The sequence below is a fragment of the Micropterus dolomieu genome, linkage group LG08, assembly GCF_021292245.1.
Source record: "Micropterus dolomieu isolate WLL.071019.BEF.003 ecotype Adirondacks linkage group LG08, ASM2129224v1, whole genome shotgun sequence".
Taxonomy (NCBI): Eukaryota; Metazoa; Chordata; class Actinopteri; order Centrarchiformes; family Centrarchidae; genus Micropterus; species Micropterus dolomieu.
The window spans coordinates 15,440,544-15,455,058 of NC_060157.1; the positions used below are offsets into that span (position 1 = coordinate 15,440,544).

Genomic DNA, 14,515 nt, shown 5'->3' on the forward strand with positions numbered 1-14,515 from the left:
CCCAGCAGCAGGACCGCTACCTCCGCCTTTGGGCAAGGAGGAGCAGGAGGAGCACTGCCAGAGCCCTGCAAAATGACCTCCAGCAGGCCACAAATGTGGATGTGTCTGCTCAAACGGTCAGAAATAGACTCCATGAGGGTGGTATGAGGGCCTGACGTCCACAGGTGGGGGTTGTGCTTACAGCCCGACACCGTGCAGGACGTTTGGCATTTGCCAGAGAACACCAAGATTGGCAAATTCGCCACTGGCGCCCTGTTGTCTTCACGGATGAAAGCAGGTTCACACTGAGCGCACATGACAGACGTGACAGAGTCTGGAGACGCCGTGGAGAACGTTCTGCTGCCTGCAACATCCTCCAGCATGACCGGTTTGGCGGTGGGTCAGTAATGGTGTGGGGTGGCATTTCTTTGGGGGGCCGCACAGCCCTCCATGTGCTCGCCAGAGGTAGCCTGACTGCCATTAGGTACCGAGATGAGATCCTCAGACCCCTTGTGAGACCATATGCTGGTGCGGTTGGCCCTGGGTTCCTCCTAATGCAAGACAATGCTAGACCTCATGAGGCTGGAGTGTGTCAGCAGTTCCTGCAAGAGGAAGGCATTGATACTATGGACTGACCTGCCCGTTCCCCAGACCTGAATCCAATTGAGCACATCTGGGACATCATGTCTCGCTCCATCCACCAACACCACATTGCACCACAGACTGTCCAGGAGTTGGCGGATGCTTTAGTCCAGGTCTGGGAGGAGATCCCTCAGGAGACCATCCGCCACCTCATCAGGAGCATGCCCAGGTGTTGTAGGGAGGTCATACAGGCACGTGGAGGGCACACACACTACTGAGCCTCATTTTGACTTGTTTTAAGGACATTACATCAAAGTTGGATCGGCCTGTAGTATGGTTTTCCACTTTGATTTTGAGTGTGACTCCAAATCCAGACCTCCATGGGTTGATAAATTTGATTTCCATTGATAATTTTTGTGTGATTTTGTTGTCAGCACATTCAACTAAATAAAGAAAGTAAAGAAAGGAGTATTTAATGAGATTATCTGTTATTTTAGTGTTCCCTTTATTTTTTTGAGCTGTGTGTGTGCGCGCGCGCGCAAACACACACACACACAAATTAGCCATAAGCCTGTGAGAATAGGAAAGTTTTGAGTTTGCTTGTGAATGTGGACACAGTTGTGATAGACCTCAAATCAGCAGGCAGCTTGATCCAGAGAGCAGGACCACATTAACTGAAGGCAGCCTTACGGGACCTGGATCTAATTCTGGGTACATCTAGATCTCTGCCTGATGACTGACTAAGAGGCCTGATGGGGTTATAATCAGAGACCCAAAAATATACTTAGGAGCCAAACCATTTAGTGCTTTATACATAATTAGCAGGATTTGATTTAAAGATTATTCCGTATTGTACCGGGAGCAAATGAAGTGATTATAGTGCTGCAGTAATATGTTGTAAGGTGGAGCCATGGTTTGGATAATCCTGCAAAAACAGAATTACAGTAGTGTAACCAGTCCTAAACCAGTTTTGGAGAGTCACGTTCTGCTTGCTGTAATAATTCAAACTGCCCATGAAAAGATCCACTTATAGTGCGATTTTAATTTAATTGATGGAGGAGAAATTCCTCATTTGTGTGCAAAATTATATTCCAAAATTTATCGGATGTTAACGACTTATGGTAAAGGTACCTGTGAGGCTAGTGGGATTAGTGGACATAGATATTTGTGGGAAAATCAAAGCAACAAGTGTAAATTTGGATGTCAGCACACAAAAGCGCTATTAGGAGACAAGATCCAATCTCCCACTGGAAAACATTTCCCGGAACATCGACAGCTTCTAAAATCTAAACTGAGTGCATGATGCCCTCTGGTGTTCAAGATGTTGAATTACAACAGGACGCAACTGACAGAAAGAGTTTTATTTTCAAACCGTTTTCAACCCCTTTCAATAGAAATACCATCTACAATATATATCTCCTCAAAACCCTTACTAGGCTTCCCTTTATATTCTTTCAAAAATAGTATTCTTTTGTACACAATCAGTAAAACAAAACAACCATCTATGAGGCAAGACTGATGGGGCCGCATCACATTTTATTATGAGGAAACATTTTAACGGTTATCCAAAATAACCTTTAAAATGTTGCACAGATCTGTAAGGCAAAAAAAAAAAAAAAGAAAAAAAAAAAAAGGTCAAGCTGAGCTGACCTTTAGAACAATAAATAAAGTACTATGTAACACACCCAAACACAAAACACTTCTGAAAAATAAATACATTTACAAAAGATCAAATCAAAATGTCTAAATAATTTCACAAGTAAAAGCAAACGTTTGTTCGCAGAGTAACTTTTGACTGCAGATTTGATATACTTTTAATAGCTGATAAGAGAATACCCTGAAACACATCAGCTGTAAAAATGCACTGCCCTGAAATATATAGTGCACATGTTCAGAGTAAATCATTTCAATTGACCATGATTTATTGATCAGAATGCAAATACATGATAGTAAGCTATTGCATAGTAGTGCATGGTATAAAACAATAACTGAACTTAAAAATGTGACACTCGCAGCTCCAAATAGTGTGGGGAGTGTAAAATAAAACCTGATTAAAATGATCAAACTAAAACAAAAATGTGTGTAATACTTAAGAGGGATTTCAGCGACTCCAAACCCTGAAAATGCATCCATTAAAGAAATATTTTTGGCATTTGCTGTGTTTCAAATGAAATTAATGTTTTTAACCTTCACTGTGCTCGCCAACATACTCACCTCGTAGAAAAATATAGTTTTCACTCAATACTGTCTTATCTACTAAATGTGTAACAGAAGGGGTTATCTGCTCTCTTCCTCTCACTTAAAAAGAAAGCTTAGTTTTGGCCGTCTTTTGTCCATTTACACTTGCACAGTTCACTCCTCTGGAGCTGCCTCCTTTACCATTCTCGCCTTCGTTGTTGTTCGACCAGCTGGGTTTCAGAGGAGTCAGCTCAGGCGCTATTATGTCTCCATCCTGCGTGTGAATACAAACAACATACATCTGAAATGGCAAGAGCAGTGTAGAGTGTTCACAAGTCATCATTACTGACGCACTAATGCCGAATCCTAACTCAGCAAGCGATCCTGGCACTCTGTAACATCATTCTTCCTTCCTAGCCTCATAATGTCATGCAATGCTCAATTCATGTGGACAATGATTTACTGTCTCCAGCTATGAGAAGATTGCAGCACCTCACTACATCCTTTTTTATTTTTTATATTTTATAAAACTCAAAGATTCAATTATTGGTTGTGTAGACCAGTTGTCATTTGTGCTATTTGGGCAGCAGTGGTTTGCATTAGACTGATTCAGAGATGGGAATGTAAAACTGAAGTATTAACATCTCAGCCTGCCACTTCCTTCCTTCAACTCACACAGCGTTATAAAACTATTTTTGCGTCTCCTTTGTCATTTGTTACAAAATACTTTTTAGTGACAAATTTGTACACTATATAGCATAGTATACACAGTTTTTTTTTTACATTTTGTATATCTTTAAGGCCTAACAAAACATGCTGAATTGCTTTGCTTAAATCAGCTTAGAACTGTTACTGTCTTCTACAATCTGCAGAAATGTGTATCATATCACCACTGTGGCATCTTTGTGGCATCTTTGATGTGCATCTTTGAGTGCATCTGGCAGGACACTATACAAACAGTACAGGGACTTGCTCATTACACTGCTCCACTGTGCTAATTTTGCTCTACATTTACTATTCTATTTGTTTGTACTTTGTACAAAGTCTCTCCAGTTTGGAGTAGACAAATCCTTACCCCATGATCAACAAACAATTTTGTCACTGCATATAATTCTAAGTCTTTGCAGTTTTAACAGAAATATTACCTGAGGCTTTGAGAAGTTCATGTCCATGCACCACTGGACAAAGTGTTTCTTGGCTGCCTCCAGACTTCTGTCATCGGTCTTCTTGCAGTAGACCCTGATCAGCTGCTCAGCAAACTGCTCCGGAAGAAGTTTAGACACCTGACAAGAATGACAGCAGCAGCAGAGTATATTTTGAGGCACACATTTGAGACAGAGGGAGCATTACTATGCATTAAGAAAGAAATGCGTGTAAGGAAAACAAAAAATCCCCCAGCAATTCCAACGTGTGATCTTTCTTCAGTTCTGACCTGGTTCTTACGAATCTGGATGGCCTTGGTGAGGTCATTCTTGCAATAGAAATGCACATTGTTGATGGGGTTCTTGTCTTTCATCCCATAGTCCATAGAAATGATCTAAAAGATAAGATTTTAGATCATCAAGTCTATAAAGCTGCACAGGGGGAGGCATCAGCTTACAATGGAGCTAAAATGCAAAATAAAAACACAGAAATGAACATTTGAGTTATGAGAGAACTGACTATTTCAATTTAAAGTAATTAAATTAAAAACTCACACTAACTACAAAGTCCTCTGGCTGCAGACTGACATCATGGGCGCCAGTCTGAGGGAAGGATTCAGCCAAATCTGCTTCCCAGTGGTGAATTATCTCCTTATAGAGGAGAAGGAGCAAGAAGTGGAGAAGTAAACAGACAGTTATTTATTGCATCTTAGCATGGACATTACATGAGATTGGATCATTTAGTTTCTATCACAGTGGTATAATAACGTCATAACACAAATGCAAAAACATTTAATACATTCTGTGCATTCAGGCAATGCAGAATAATATGTAAAATTTATTCAACCTCAAGATTAGTACTTTTTTTAGCTCAAATCTCATCTCTGCAATCAATTTTCCACAGTCTAAATGAAAATATCCAGTATTTTTGTAGACATGTTTCATTTCATTTATCAGCAAGCTCAACAGAGTCATCAAAACATAAGCAATGGCTCTGAAATGATTTGTCTTGTATTAGTAATACAATATGGATGATGTGGCAAGAAGATGTCTGTAACAATAAAGCCATACAAAGATACGAATACACACCTGGGTTACAATTATGGTTTTGTCTGCCTGGGTTTGCCCCAGACACTTATAGAGGCGTCGACAGATGATGTTGCGGAGAATCTTCCTTGCCTCAGCCAGCCCCGGGGAGGAGGAGTTGAGGATTTGTTCAAACACATTATCTAAAAAAGGACAAACAGAAAATTAGTGCCGAACAGGTTAGGTAAACAAAACAGAAGGTAACCAAAATAACACTTTTAACTAAACTAAAACTGGGAGTGTAAAGGTAAAAATAGTGCATTGAAAGTGCTTGTAAGTGTCGCAGATCATAGTGCACAGGGTTTTGAGAACAGGGGTGACAAAAGACATGTCTGATAATGTGTAGGAACAATATGAATTAAAGTGCAACAATATAATTGATGAGAGTGTGTAATATTGAAAAAGTTCGGAATAAAAGTTGTAAATCTGTTGTTAGTGCTGGGCAACGATTAAAATTTTTAATCGCGATTATCGCATGATTTTCTTGCGTTGTGTTTGGTTTGCAAACACTTTAAACAAATAAGGTGCTTTATACCAGCAGTATTCCCTTTACACGGTAGCAATAAAATATTTCTTGTAAATCTCAACTTAAACATTAATGTAATCAAATCAAATATTAAACCAAAGCTATTTGCCACTGCCAGGGCATTACTTTTTATCTACCTTGTTAAAACAAGTTACCATCAGAGCCCAATTATCTTGTTTTTGTTTCTGAACAGGTATCAGCATCATGTATCTTTTATCAGGGAGCAGCAGAAACAGTCTGTTCAGTAGGGTTGGGACAATGTCTACAAAACTACATTGAAACATCGGGATGGACGATGGCACGGGGGAACGCGATAATAACGCGTTAATGTGCCCAGCCCTAGTTGCTATCCATTCATTAATGTCTCTTTAAAGTGATGCTAAAGTTGAGTTTGCATAGTAAAATCTTGAGGTAATTATTTTAGTCAGATATAACTACCGACCCTAAAATGGCATCATGCAGTAAATAATATTTTTGGCTGGTAAATTTCTCAGTTTACTTGCAGATAAGCCAAAATGTTATTTTGGACCCTAGTGGGGTTGATCATGTACTGGACTGCATTATAATAAATTGTGTTTTTAATATTTCTTCTCCCCTCAATGTTTGTAAACGGGGTGGGCAAAACAAATTTGAAACACCTATCAAACCTCTGACAGTGTGAATGAAAACTGAACATCATTATCTGTGGAATTTATGGTTATACTGGACTCCCTGTGTCTTACGTCAGGAATCCACTGACTCCGGCTACGGCATGTTAGGCTGCGTCCATAGCCTGGCGTCCACTGGAAGCGTCTCAGAAGCTATGAATAAGTAGGCTATGTAGTTAAATCGTTTCTTTTTGTGTCCATTTTTTTAACGATCAGGAGTATCCACAGTGTGTTTTATTTTGAAAATTGACCGGATTCTCTGTGCTGTCATGTGTCTGAGTCAGTGGAGTTTAGGGGTGATAGTTAAAACATGAGCTAACAGCACACAGTGGTATCTACAGACCTGTCAGCTTGGTGTAGGCCTCCATGTCATCTATGGCTGTGGAAAGAGTGAACAACTTCCCTCCTGAGCCTGCAATCTGGATGTGCTTGTCTGCTTTTAAAAAGGCCTCTGTGATCCTGGATGATCATACCCAACATATTATCACTCGAGAACATTTTACTGCAGACAACACAAGAGAGTAAATCATGAAGCATATTCTTTAAGCTACATGAAAGCGATTAGACACTCACATAGTCTCTATGATGTTGCCCACTTTGTGCTGGTAGGCTCTTCTGTGGAGACAGTTCCTTGTGTGGAACATGTCATACAGATTGCCCACCTCCTGTTAAAAGAGTTACCCGAATTTAGTCACAACTAAATCAGACAAATGGAAAAGCCAATCAAAAAGCAGACCTAACAACGTCAGCACCTTATCTCTAGTGCAGATGTGCTTCTGCCCGTCCACCTCACACACCCTGGCAAACTTTAGGAAGCGGTGATAGTCAAAGTTGTTCTGGATTCCCAGGTGATGGCAGTCCCTGAGGTAAGACAGATTGCAGAAAAATGTGGAAATATATGCAACTGAACTCTGCAGAAACACATGAATATTCAACATATGATTGGGGAAATTAGTATTAACAGATCAATAAACCCCACCTGGCAAAGTAGTCCCACTTGTCCACATCGATGCCATTTCTTTTGTTAGCCACAATTTCATAGAGGAAGGACTTGTCTTCTGGACGGCCTTTATATGGCCACTGCAGAGATGAAAGGAGACATCAGAATCAGCTTTAAAGACCAAGCATATTTACGCATGCATCACACATTATCAAAAATACGTCTACAAAACATCGGCCATTTTCAACATTTTTTGACAGCAGATCAATTTTGAAATACTGCAGCGAGTAATGGAGCTGTCGGGAGTAGGCCATAGTGAGCCGTTAGATAAAGGGCTGCAGGTGTCAGGGCTCCACCTTCCCAGCCAGGTAACAAACTCCTTTCACTTTAGCTGTGCAGCATTAATTCAGATCACGAATGCTCACATAATTATGGAAAAATACAGACAAATCCAGAGTTCTGTTACTACAGTTAAAGGGGCTATAAGTAGCTTTTTGAAATGAATCACTTTTTATTGCCTCTGTGTTAGGGCTGAAGGATTATTCGTTTTGAATCAAAATTGCAATTTGAAAGAACGCGATTTAGCTAATCATGAAGACTGCGATTAAAATGTAGGTTAATTATACAGCACGTCTGACCCGTTTTAAACGGTCATGCAGTAACAAATTCATTCCGTTGTCATCCTTGTGTGACAGATCTGCTCGCCAATCACAAGCTCCCTGCGTCTCCTGTTACAGTCCTACTCACGAATCAGAGCGGGCACAGGGCGTGTACATTTTACAATCACAAACCAAACTAGAGAAAAACGTGGGACAATCGTGCCAGCCGAACCGACAGAGGCAGCGGGTATGCAACAGTTTGTCTGGAGTCAACTTACACTCAAGTGTTTCAGCAGCGGAGTGTTTAGCCTACACGTTAACATGTTAGTTTCTCATTTTGTGTGCTCCACATGGAGCATTTCAGAATAGGAGCGTTTTGCCTGCCTGATTTTGCTGACTTGTTCAGATTTTGCTTATTTGTTCAGTTGTCCTTGATTTTTGTAATTCTACCATGGTTAAGTCTGCTACGTAGTTAAAATGTTTCTTTTTTTGTCTGTTTTATCTGTGCTTATTCTCCGGGGAGGAGGAGTTGAGGATTTGTTCAAACACATTATCTAAAAAAGGACAAACAGAAAATTAGTGCCGAACAGGTTAGGTAAACAAAACAGAAGGTAACCAAAATAACACTTTTAACTAAACTAAAACTGGGAGTGTAAAGGTAAAAATAGTGCATTGAAAGTGCTTGTAAGTGTCGCAGATCATAGTGCACAGGGTTTTGAGAACAGGGGTGACAAAAGACATGTCTGATAATGTGTAGGAACAATATGAATTAATTGAAGTGCAACAATATAATTGATGAGAGTGTGTAATAATGAAAAAGTTCGGAATAAAAGTTGTAAATCTGTTGTTAGTGCTGGGCAACGATTAAAATTTTTAATCACGATTATCGCATGATTTTCTTGCGTTGTGTTTGGTTTGCAAACACTTTAAACAAATAAGGTGCTTTATACCAGCAGTATTCCCTTTACACGGTAGCAATAAAATATTTCTTGTAAATCTCAACTTAAACATTAATGTAATCAAATCAAATATTAAACCAAAGCTATTTGCCACTGCCAGGGCATTACTTTTTATCTACCTTGTTAAAACAAGTTACCATCAGAGCCCAATTATCTTGTTTTTGTTTCTGAACAGGTATCAGCATCATGTATCTTTTATCAGGGAGCAGCAGAAACAGTCTGTTCAGTAGGGTTGGGACAATGTCTACAAAACTATATTGAAACATCGGGATGGACGATCCATACCATGGTTAAGTCTGCTACGTAGTTAAAAGGTTTCTTTTTTTGTCTGTTTTATCTGTGCTTATTGTCGATGTACAATCGGGAGTCCGCAAAGGATGTTTTCTTTTGAAAATCGACCGGATTCTCTATGCCATTCTGTGTCTGACTTCCTGCCTGGTTTATCTGCTCTGTGCTGCTCGACATGGCTTCCATCAAAAATAGACTGGCAGTGAATATTGAACTTCAATCAAAAATAAATAAATCGCAAATTGAATCTACATATACGTAGCCCCTACAGATAACTACAAATGTCATGGACAATAACAGCGCAGCTGCCTAAAAGCCTTAACACCGATTGATTAATATTTCATGCCAATGAGAACTGCATTCTGCAGTTACATTGACAATTACAGATTTTAACTATCAATCCGCAGCGAAAAGCCTCCTTAGCGGAGGTCAGAGCGTATATATAAGTATGTAGTTTGTAGTTATCACTATGGATTTACCATGGTTTTTTAGGAGTCTGTTCACACTGATGGGCAACAGGCTAATAATAACATAAATTTTGTGAAAGTGAAAATCTTAAACACCAATACATTAAATAAAAATTTAAATATTTGAAAGTCCGGTCCCCACAATTTCTGCTAAGAAAAATTCTGGTCCTTGAACAAAAGTAGTTGAGGACCGCTGCAGTTCAGTGTCAACATAAACATCCAGGTTCTAGTTTGAAGTAAACAAGCAGCCATTACTATGATGACGCCTCACTTGTAAACCGACGTAAACTTCAATTTAATTAAATTTTATTTATATAGCACCAATTCATAACAACAGTTATCTCATATCACTTTTCATAAAAGAGCAGGTCTAGACCGTACTCTGTGATATTACTTACAGAAACCCAACAACAACAACAACAACACTGATGTACATGGCATGTCTTGGCACCTTTCTAACTGCAGGTGCCAAGACATTTGTCCAGGAGAACCCTATAGAATCTTTCACATGTTAGAAATACAATCAAATGCTGTTAAAATAAAGGTTACAATCTAAAAAAAACCTCTTAAGAAACAGAGATTTTGGGAACTAAATGGAAATGGCCAACATTCCACTTTTACAGTATGGTGCATTTCCAATTTTTACTACACAATCTGGTCCAAATGAAAGGAATCATGGAGTACGAAATAATCACAATTTTTTCCTTAAGGCTGTGTCATAATTAATTTCAGGCAGGTGTTTTGAGACAGAAGAACTTCCAAATTCACACAGACCGCCATCATCTGTCGACCATAAACAACCCAAACATCTTTCACTGCCAGCGTGAAACGAACACATAAAAAGCGCATATACAGATAAAATTAAACTGTAAACTGATGTACAGGAAGGATAAAGTTGCACGTTTAATTATGTGTATCATATAATCTACTTTTACTTTAAAACATAAGCATTTAAATCTGTGTATAGATACATCCTAGGTATTAACCACTGATGGATGTTTGAAATATGATTAATTCTGTGTTGAGGTATGTTGTGAAAAGTTGCTAGGATGTGTGAACTTCTCTGGGACGTTTGCCCAGGTTTGGACAGGGCAGATCAAAAAGGGTTAATGCGTGAGGATGTTTGGAGGATATGTTCTGTGTATAAAAATGTGTAGATTCAGATCAGAGATATCCAAAGATCTCCGATATGAAAAGGCTCTGCAAGAAATGAATGAGCAAATGGAAGTTTCAAAAGTGACCATCAGCCAGCAGAACGCAGCACTGAAAGAACAACGCCAGAAGCTCTACAAAGATTATGAAGATCAAAAGATTTTCGGTGTCATGTGTAGGGAGAAGTTGCACAACATGGAATTTATGTGCAGAGAAAATGAAGACATCCAAATAGACATTGAGGACCTTACCAGTAGGATCCAGAACAGAAAAGCCATGAAAGACAAATATAAAGCCCTGAAATCAGAAGAAAAAGTAGTCTCTGCAAAACAAAATGAGCTTCTTAAAAAACTTGCATCGCTCCACTCAAAGCTTCAAGGTATGAAAGAATATGAAGGCAAGTGTGGTCCACTGAGAGAGGAGATAGGAGCCTTGAGACAGTGCAACAATGAACTCCATCAAGAAATCCAACAGTGCAGTGAGGAGATAGAAAACAAAACTGTTACAAAGGCAATTTATGAATCAATGACAGGAGAGAAAAATAATCTAACGCACAGAAATAAAATCCTGAAAAAAGAAATTCAGGAGGTGGAGAAAAGGTTTGTAAAGGAACAAGCTTTGGTAGACAGGAATAATGTCATGAAAGAAGAAAATGAAGCCTTGAGCCAACAAAACCACACATTTAAACTGGAGGTTCAAGAGCTCTATGGCGGACTGCAAAGTGAAAAAATACTGGAGGTCATGTACAAATCGAAATGGAATTTACAATGGAAAAAGATGCCATGAGTCGAAGAAATGATGTACTTCGACAAGAGGTCCAGAAGCTCAATGAAAAGCTGAACAGTGAAAGAGCTTTAGAAAGTGCATGCAATGCAATGAAGGCTGAGAAACAGAACATCGACCGAGAGCACGCAGCACTACAGCAAGAAATTCAAGACCTGAACAGCTCCTGAAGAGCTATATCATGGGGTCATATCATATACCATGGGGTTACTCCAGGTGCTCCAGTTTCCTCCCACACCAGAAAACATGTATAATATGTGGATTCTTAATTGACCTAAAAATAAATAAATATATAAATTAAATAACTTTATTATTTCTGGTTATTTATTAATAAATAGTTAGTAGTTTAAGGTGTTCTAATTTAATGTTTTGCTAAAAGAGATCACATATTTCTCACACCAGCTTCTCTGCACTGGCTCCCTGTAAAATCCAGAATATAATTTAAAATCCTTCTGGTCACCTAAAAAGCCCTTAAAAAGGTCAGGCACCATCATATCTGAAATAAAGTTGGGTATCAAGAACCAGTTCCAAGTTGGAACCATTACCAGACTTTCAACAGCAGTGGATTAGTTAAGAGAGTGTGTTAGAGTCCAATGAAAGTTGGGATAAATATTTTATGGATCGTGTTATAAGTTACTTTCTATACAAATCACACACACTGGTTGTTGGAGCAATGATGATTTCACAAAGGCAGAACTGGATGGTACCTTCTGGCCTTGAGCTGCATTAGTGTCCAGTGGTCCAGCAATCTGTTCCTTTATAAAGTCCAGGTCCTCGGGCAGCACCAGGCCATGTTGCTCCATTACAGTCTTCAGGCCATTGTCGTTCACCAGGTAGTCAAACATGGCTAGAGAGGCAGTCTCATGCTGCGACAGAAACAGACTCATTAATTTTTTTATTTTTTTTTTTATGTGAATGGCCTCATATTTGAAAATGAAAGCACAGGGACTCATTACTCAAATAGAAAGAGCTTTTTATAGCTAAAACATGACAGGACACAAACGTGAATACTTGTCTTATCGTTTGCATGTTTCTACAGGTTTGCCGGACGCTGGGTCTGTGGTCAAAACTTACAAAATGGCCATGCCACCAGTACCTCTTATCAGTTATACTTGTCATTCTCAACAGTTCCCTAAACTGTCATGCTTACAAGTCAAGTGACATCAAGTGTGTTGTACAGCAGCCTAGGTTTTAACGGTCTATAAAAAGCCTCTGTTAAACAGGATGCTGTTTATTGCTGTCACTTCACGCCATCTGGTAGCAAGAATGTTATAACTATAGATATAGAAGAATGAAAAAGGGGGCAAATTGTGTCAAGGAGGGAGTTTAGTTGGTTGATATTTTGAAGACTACATCACCCATTTGAGAATATAAAATATGATGAGGATTTGTGTCTGACAGGGAGATCTTTCCAGCCTTCTAATAGACTACCATCTACTGGACTACAGATGATTTTGGTTTAGGTTTCAGTGGACCACATTATATAGTAGATGAAAGCACTTAAACTCTAAAGCTGATACACGGGGCAACTTTTTGAGCAATCATGTTGGGCAATCTTGCTGGCGGCAAGTCTGACTATGTTTTGAACAGATAGCGGTGGTGCGGGGAGGGTGACGGAGTGATGGGGGGAAGGGGATTACAGCAGTAATCTTTACTCATTACCATTGACAGCAACATTGCCCAGCACCATTGCTCTAAAAGTTGCTCCGTGTATCATGAGCTTAACAATCTGCACAGTGTGTGACTAAGAGAGAGCTTCAGGGATTTTCCAGTTAATTTTCAAAAATAGCCAGCCAGACTGTACGTGTTTATTATCGGTTAGACAGACTTTTCCAGTTGTTCTGGATGTGTGGCCAAACAAACAGAACTGAGATGCCCTTTCAAACAGTCACATTCTGCAGTCATTCAGGTCAGTTTATGTGCACGTCTTGACTAGTACGTTATAGCTGTGAATCGAAGGGTGTTTATTTGCATCTTCTTGATTGCCATCGTTTTTGCAATGAATCATAACAGCAGTTAAACCTCTGCACAACAGTGCTTTTGTTAGTCAGAGGAAATTAAATGGATTTAGATAATCTGCCTCTGCACTACTAACACTGAGGAAAGAAACTAATGCTAGTACAAGTAGTAATCTATAAGAGTATTTCTGATTTTGGTTCACTCTTAGTTTGACACTTATGGCTTAAAGCAAAGAACAAGAAAAATATAAATCACATGATTTCTTACCTTCCAGGAAATGCCCGGACGTGCTTTGGGGATAAACATCCCATCAAACATATGGGAAAATGGCCCATGTCCTGGAAAGGGGTACATAAAAAAAACAAAAAAAACATCGATTTGTTGTTTGTCAACTTTGCACTAAGCTTCTTGTGTTCTATTCCTATCTGGAAAACAGAGGATAATGAACACAGTTTCGGTTATATTCTCACTCATGCCCACACCCAGTGGCAAAGAAGGTAAAACCTGAAACATGTCACGACCTGCGTACCACTCACCAAGGTCATGGCAGAGCCCGGCGATCTGCACACAAAGGATGTCTCTGCGAGAGATGAGGAGTTCTGGCTGCCTCTCATTCAGAGATTGTACAAGTTGTCCTGCCAAGTAACCCACCCTGTACCAGCACACAACAAGACAACTCATTCAATACAATGTATACGATGCAAAATACCACTGGGCTGAAAATCGTATAGTGTGAACTAGGCTTAAGGTTATCCAACGAAGGTTAAAATCAAGGGCAACTGGACTTGGTTGAAGATACTGGAAGACGTTTCGTCCCTCATCCAAAGGACTTCTTCAGCTCTGACTGACTGGCAGGGAAACTATTTAACCTCAGTGGGGTTAAATAGCTGATTTTCAACAAACATAACATCCCTGTGTTTTTTAAACCCAAGAACACACTAAGACAGATGCTGGTACACCCCAAAGACCGCACACCCAAACACAAGAAAAGCAATCTAGTGTATGCGTTCCAATGCAGTGAGGAATGCACAGACCTGTATATTGGGGGGACTAAACAACCACTACACAAACATATGGCTCAACACAGAAGGGCCAACTCCTCAGGTCAAGACTCTGCAGTCTACTTACATCTGAAGGACAGAGGACACTCGTTTGAGGACCACCAGGTGCACATTTTAGACAGAGAAGATGGATGGTTTGAAAGAGGTGTCAAGGAAGCCATCTACAC

At 39.6% G+C, this 14,515-nt stretch overlaps 1 protein-coding gene across 1 annotated transcript in view; it reads right to left on the reverse strand.

Annotated features, from left to right (window-relative positions):
* Positions 1-1,907: 1,907 nt before the first annotated feature.
* Positions 1,908-14,515, reverse strand: part of samhd1 (SAM domain and HD domain 1) — a 22,538-nt gene continuing 9,930 nt past the window's right edge. The window contains exons 5-16 of the mRNA XM_046056588.1: positions 13,824-13,939; positions 13,555-13,625; positions 12,036-12,194; positions 7,120-7,220; positions 6,893-7,001; positions 6,714-6,805; positions 6,484-6,599; positions 4,971-5,110; positions 4,437-4,532; positions 4,172-4,276; positions 3,885-4,022; positions 1,908-3,013 (exon numbers count right to left, since the gene is read on the reverse strand). Of these exons, the coding sequence (XP_045912544.1) occupies positions 2,861-3,013; positions 3,885-4,022; positions 4,172-4,276; positions 4,437-4,532; positions 4,971-5,110; positions 6,484-6,599; positions 6,714-6,805; positions 6,893-7,001; positions 7,120-7,220; positions 12,036-12,194; positions 13,555-13,625; positions 13,824-13,939 (1,396 nt within the window). The 3' untranslated portion in view covers positions 1,908-2,860. The remainder of the gene's footprint in view (positions 3,014-3,884; positions 4,023-4,171; positions 4,277-4,436; positions 4,533-4,970; positions 5,111-6,483; positions 6,600-6,713; positions 6,806-6,892; positions 7,002-7,119; positions 7,221-12,035; positions 12,195-13,554; positions 13,626-13,823; positions 13,940-14,515) is intronic.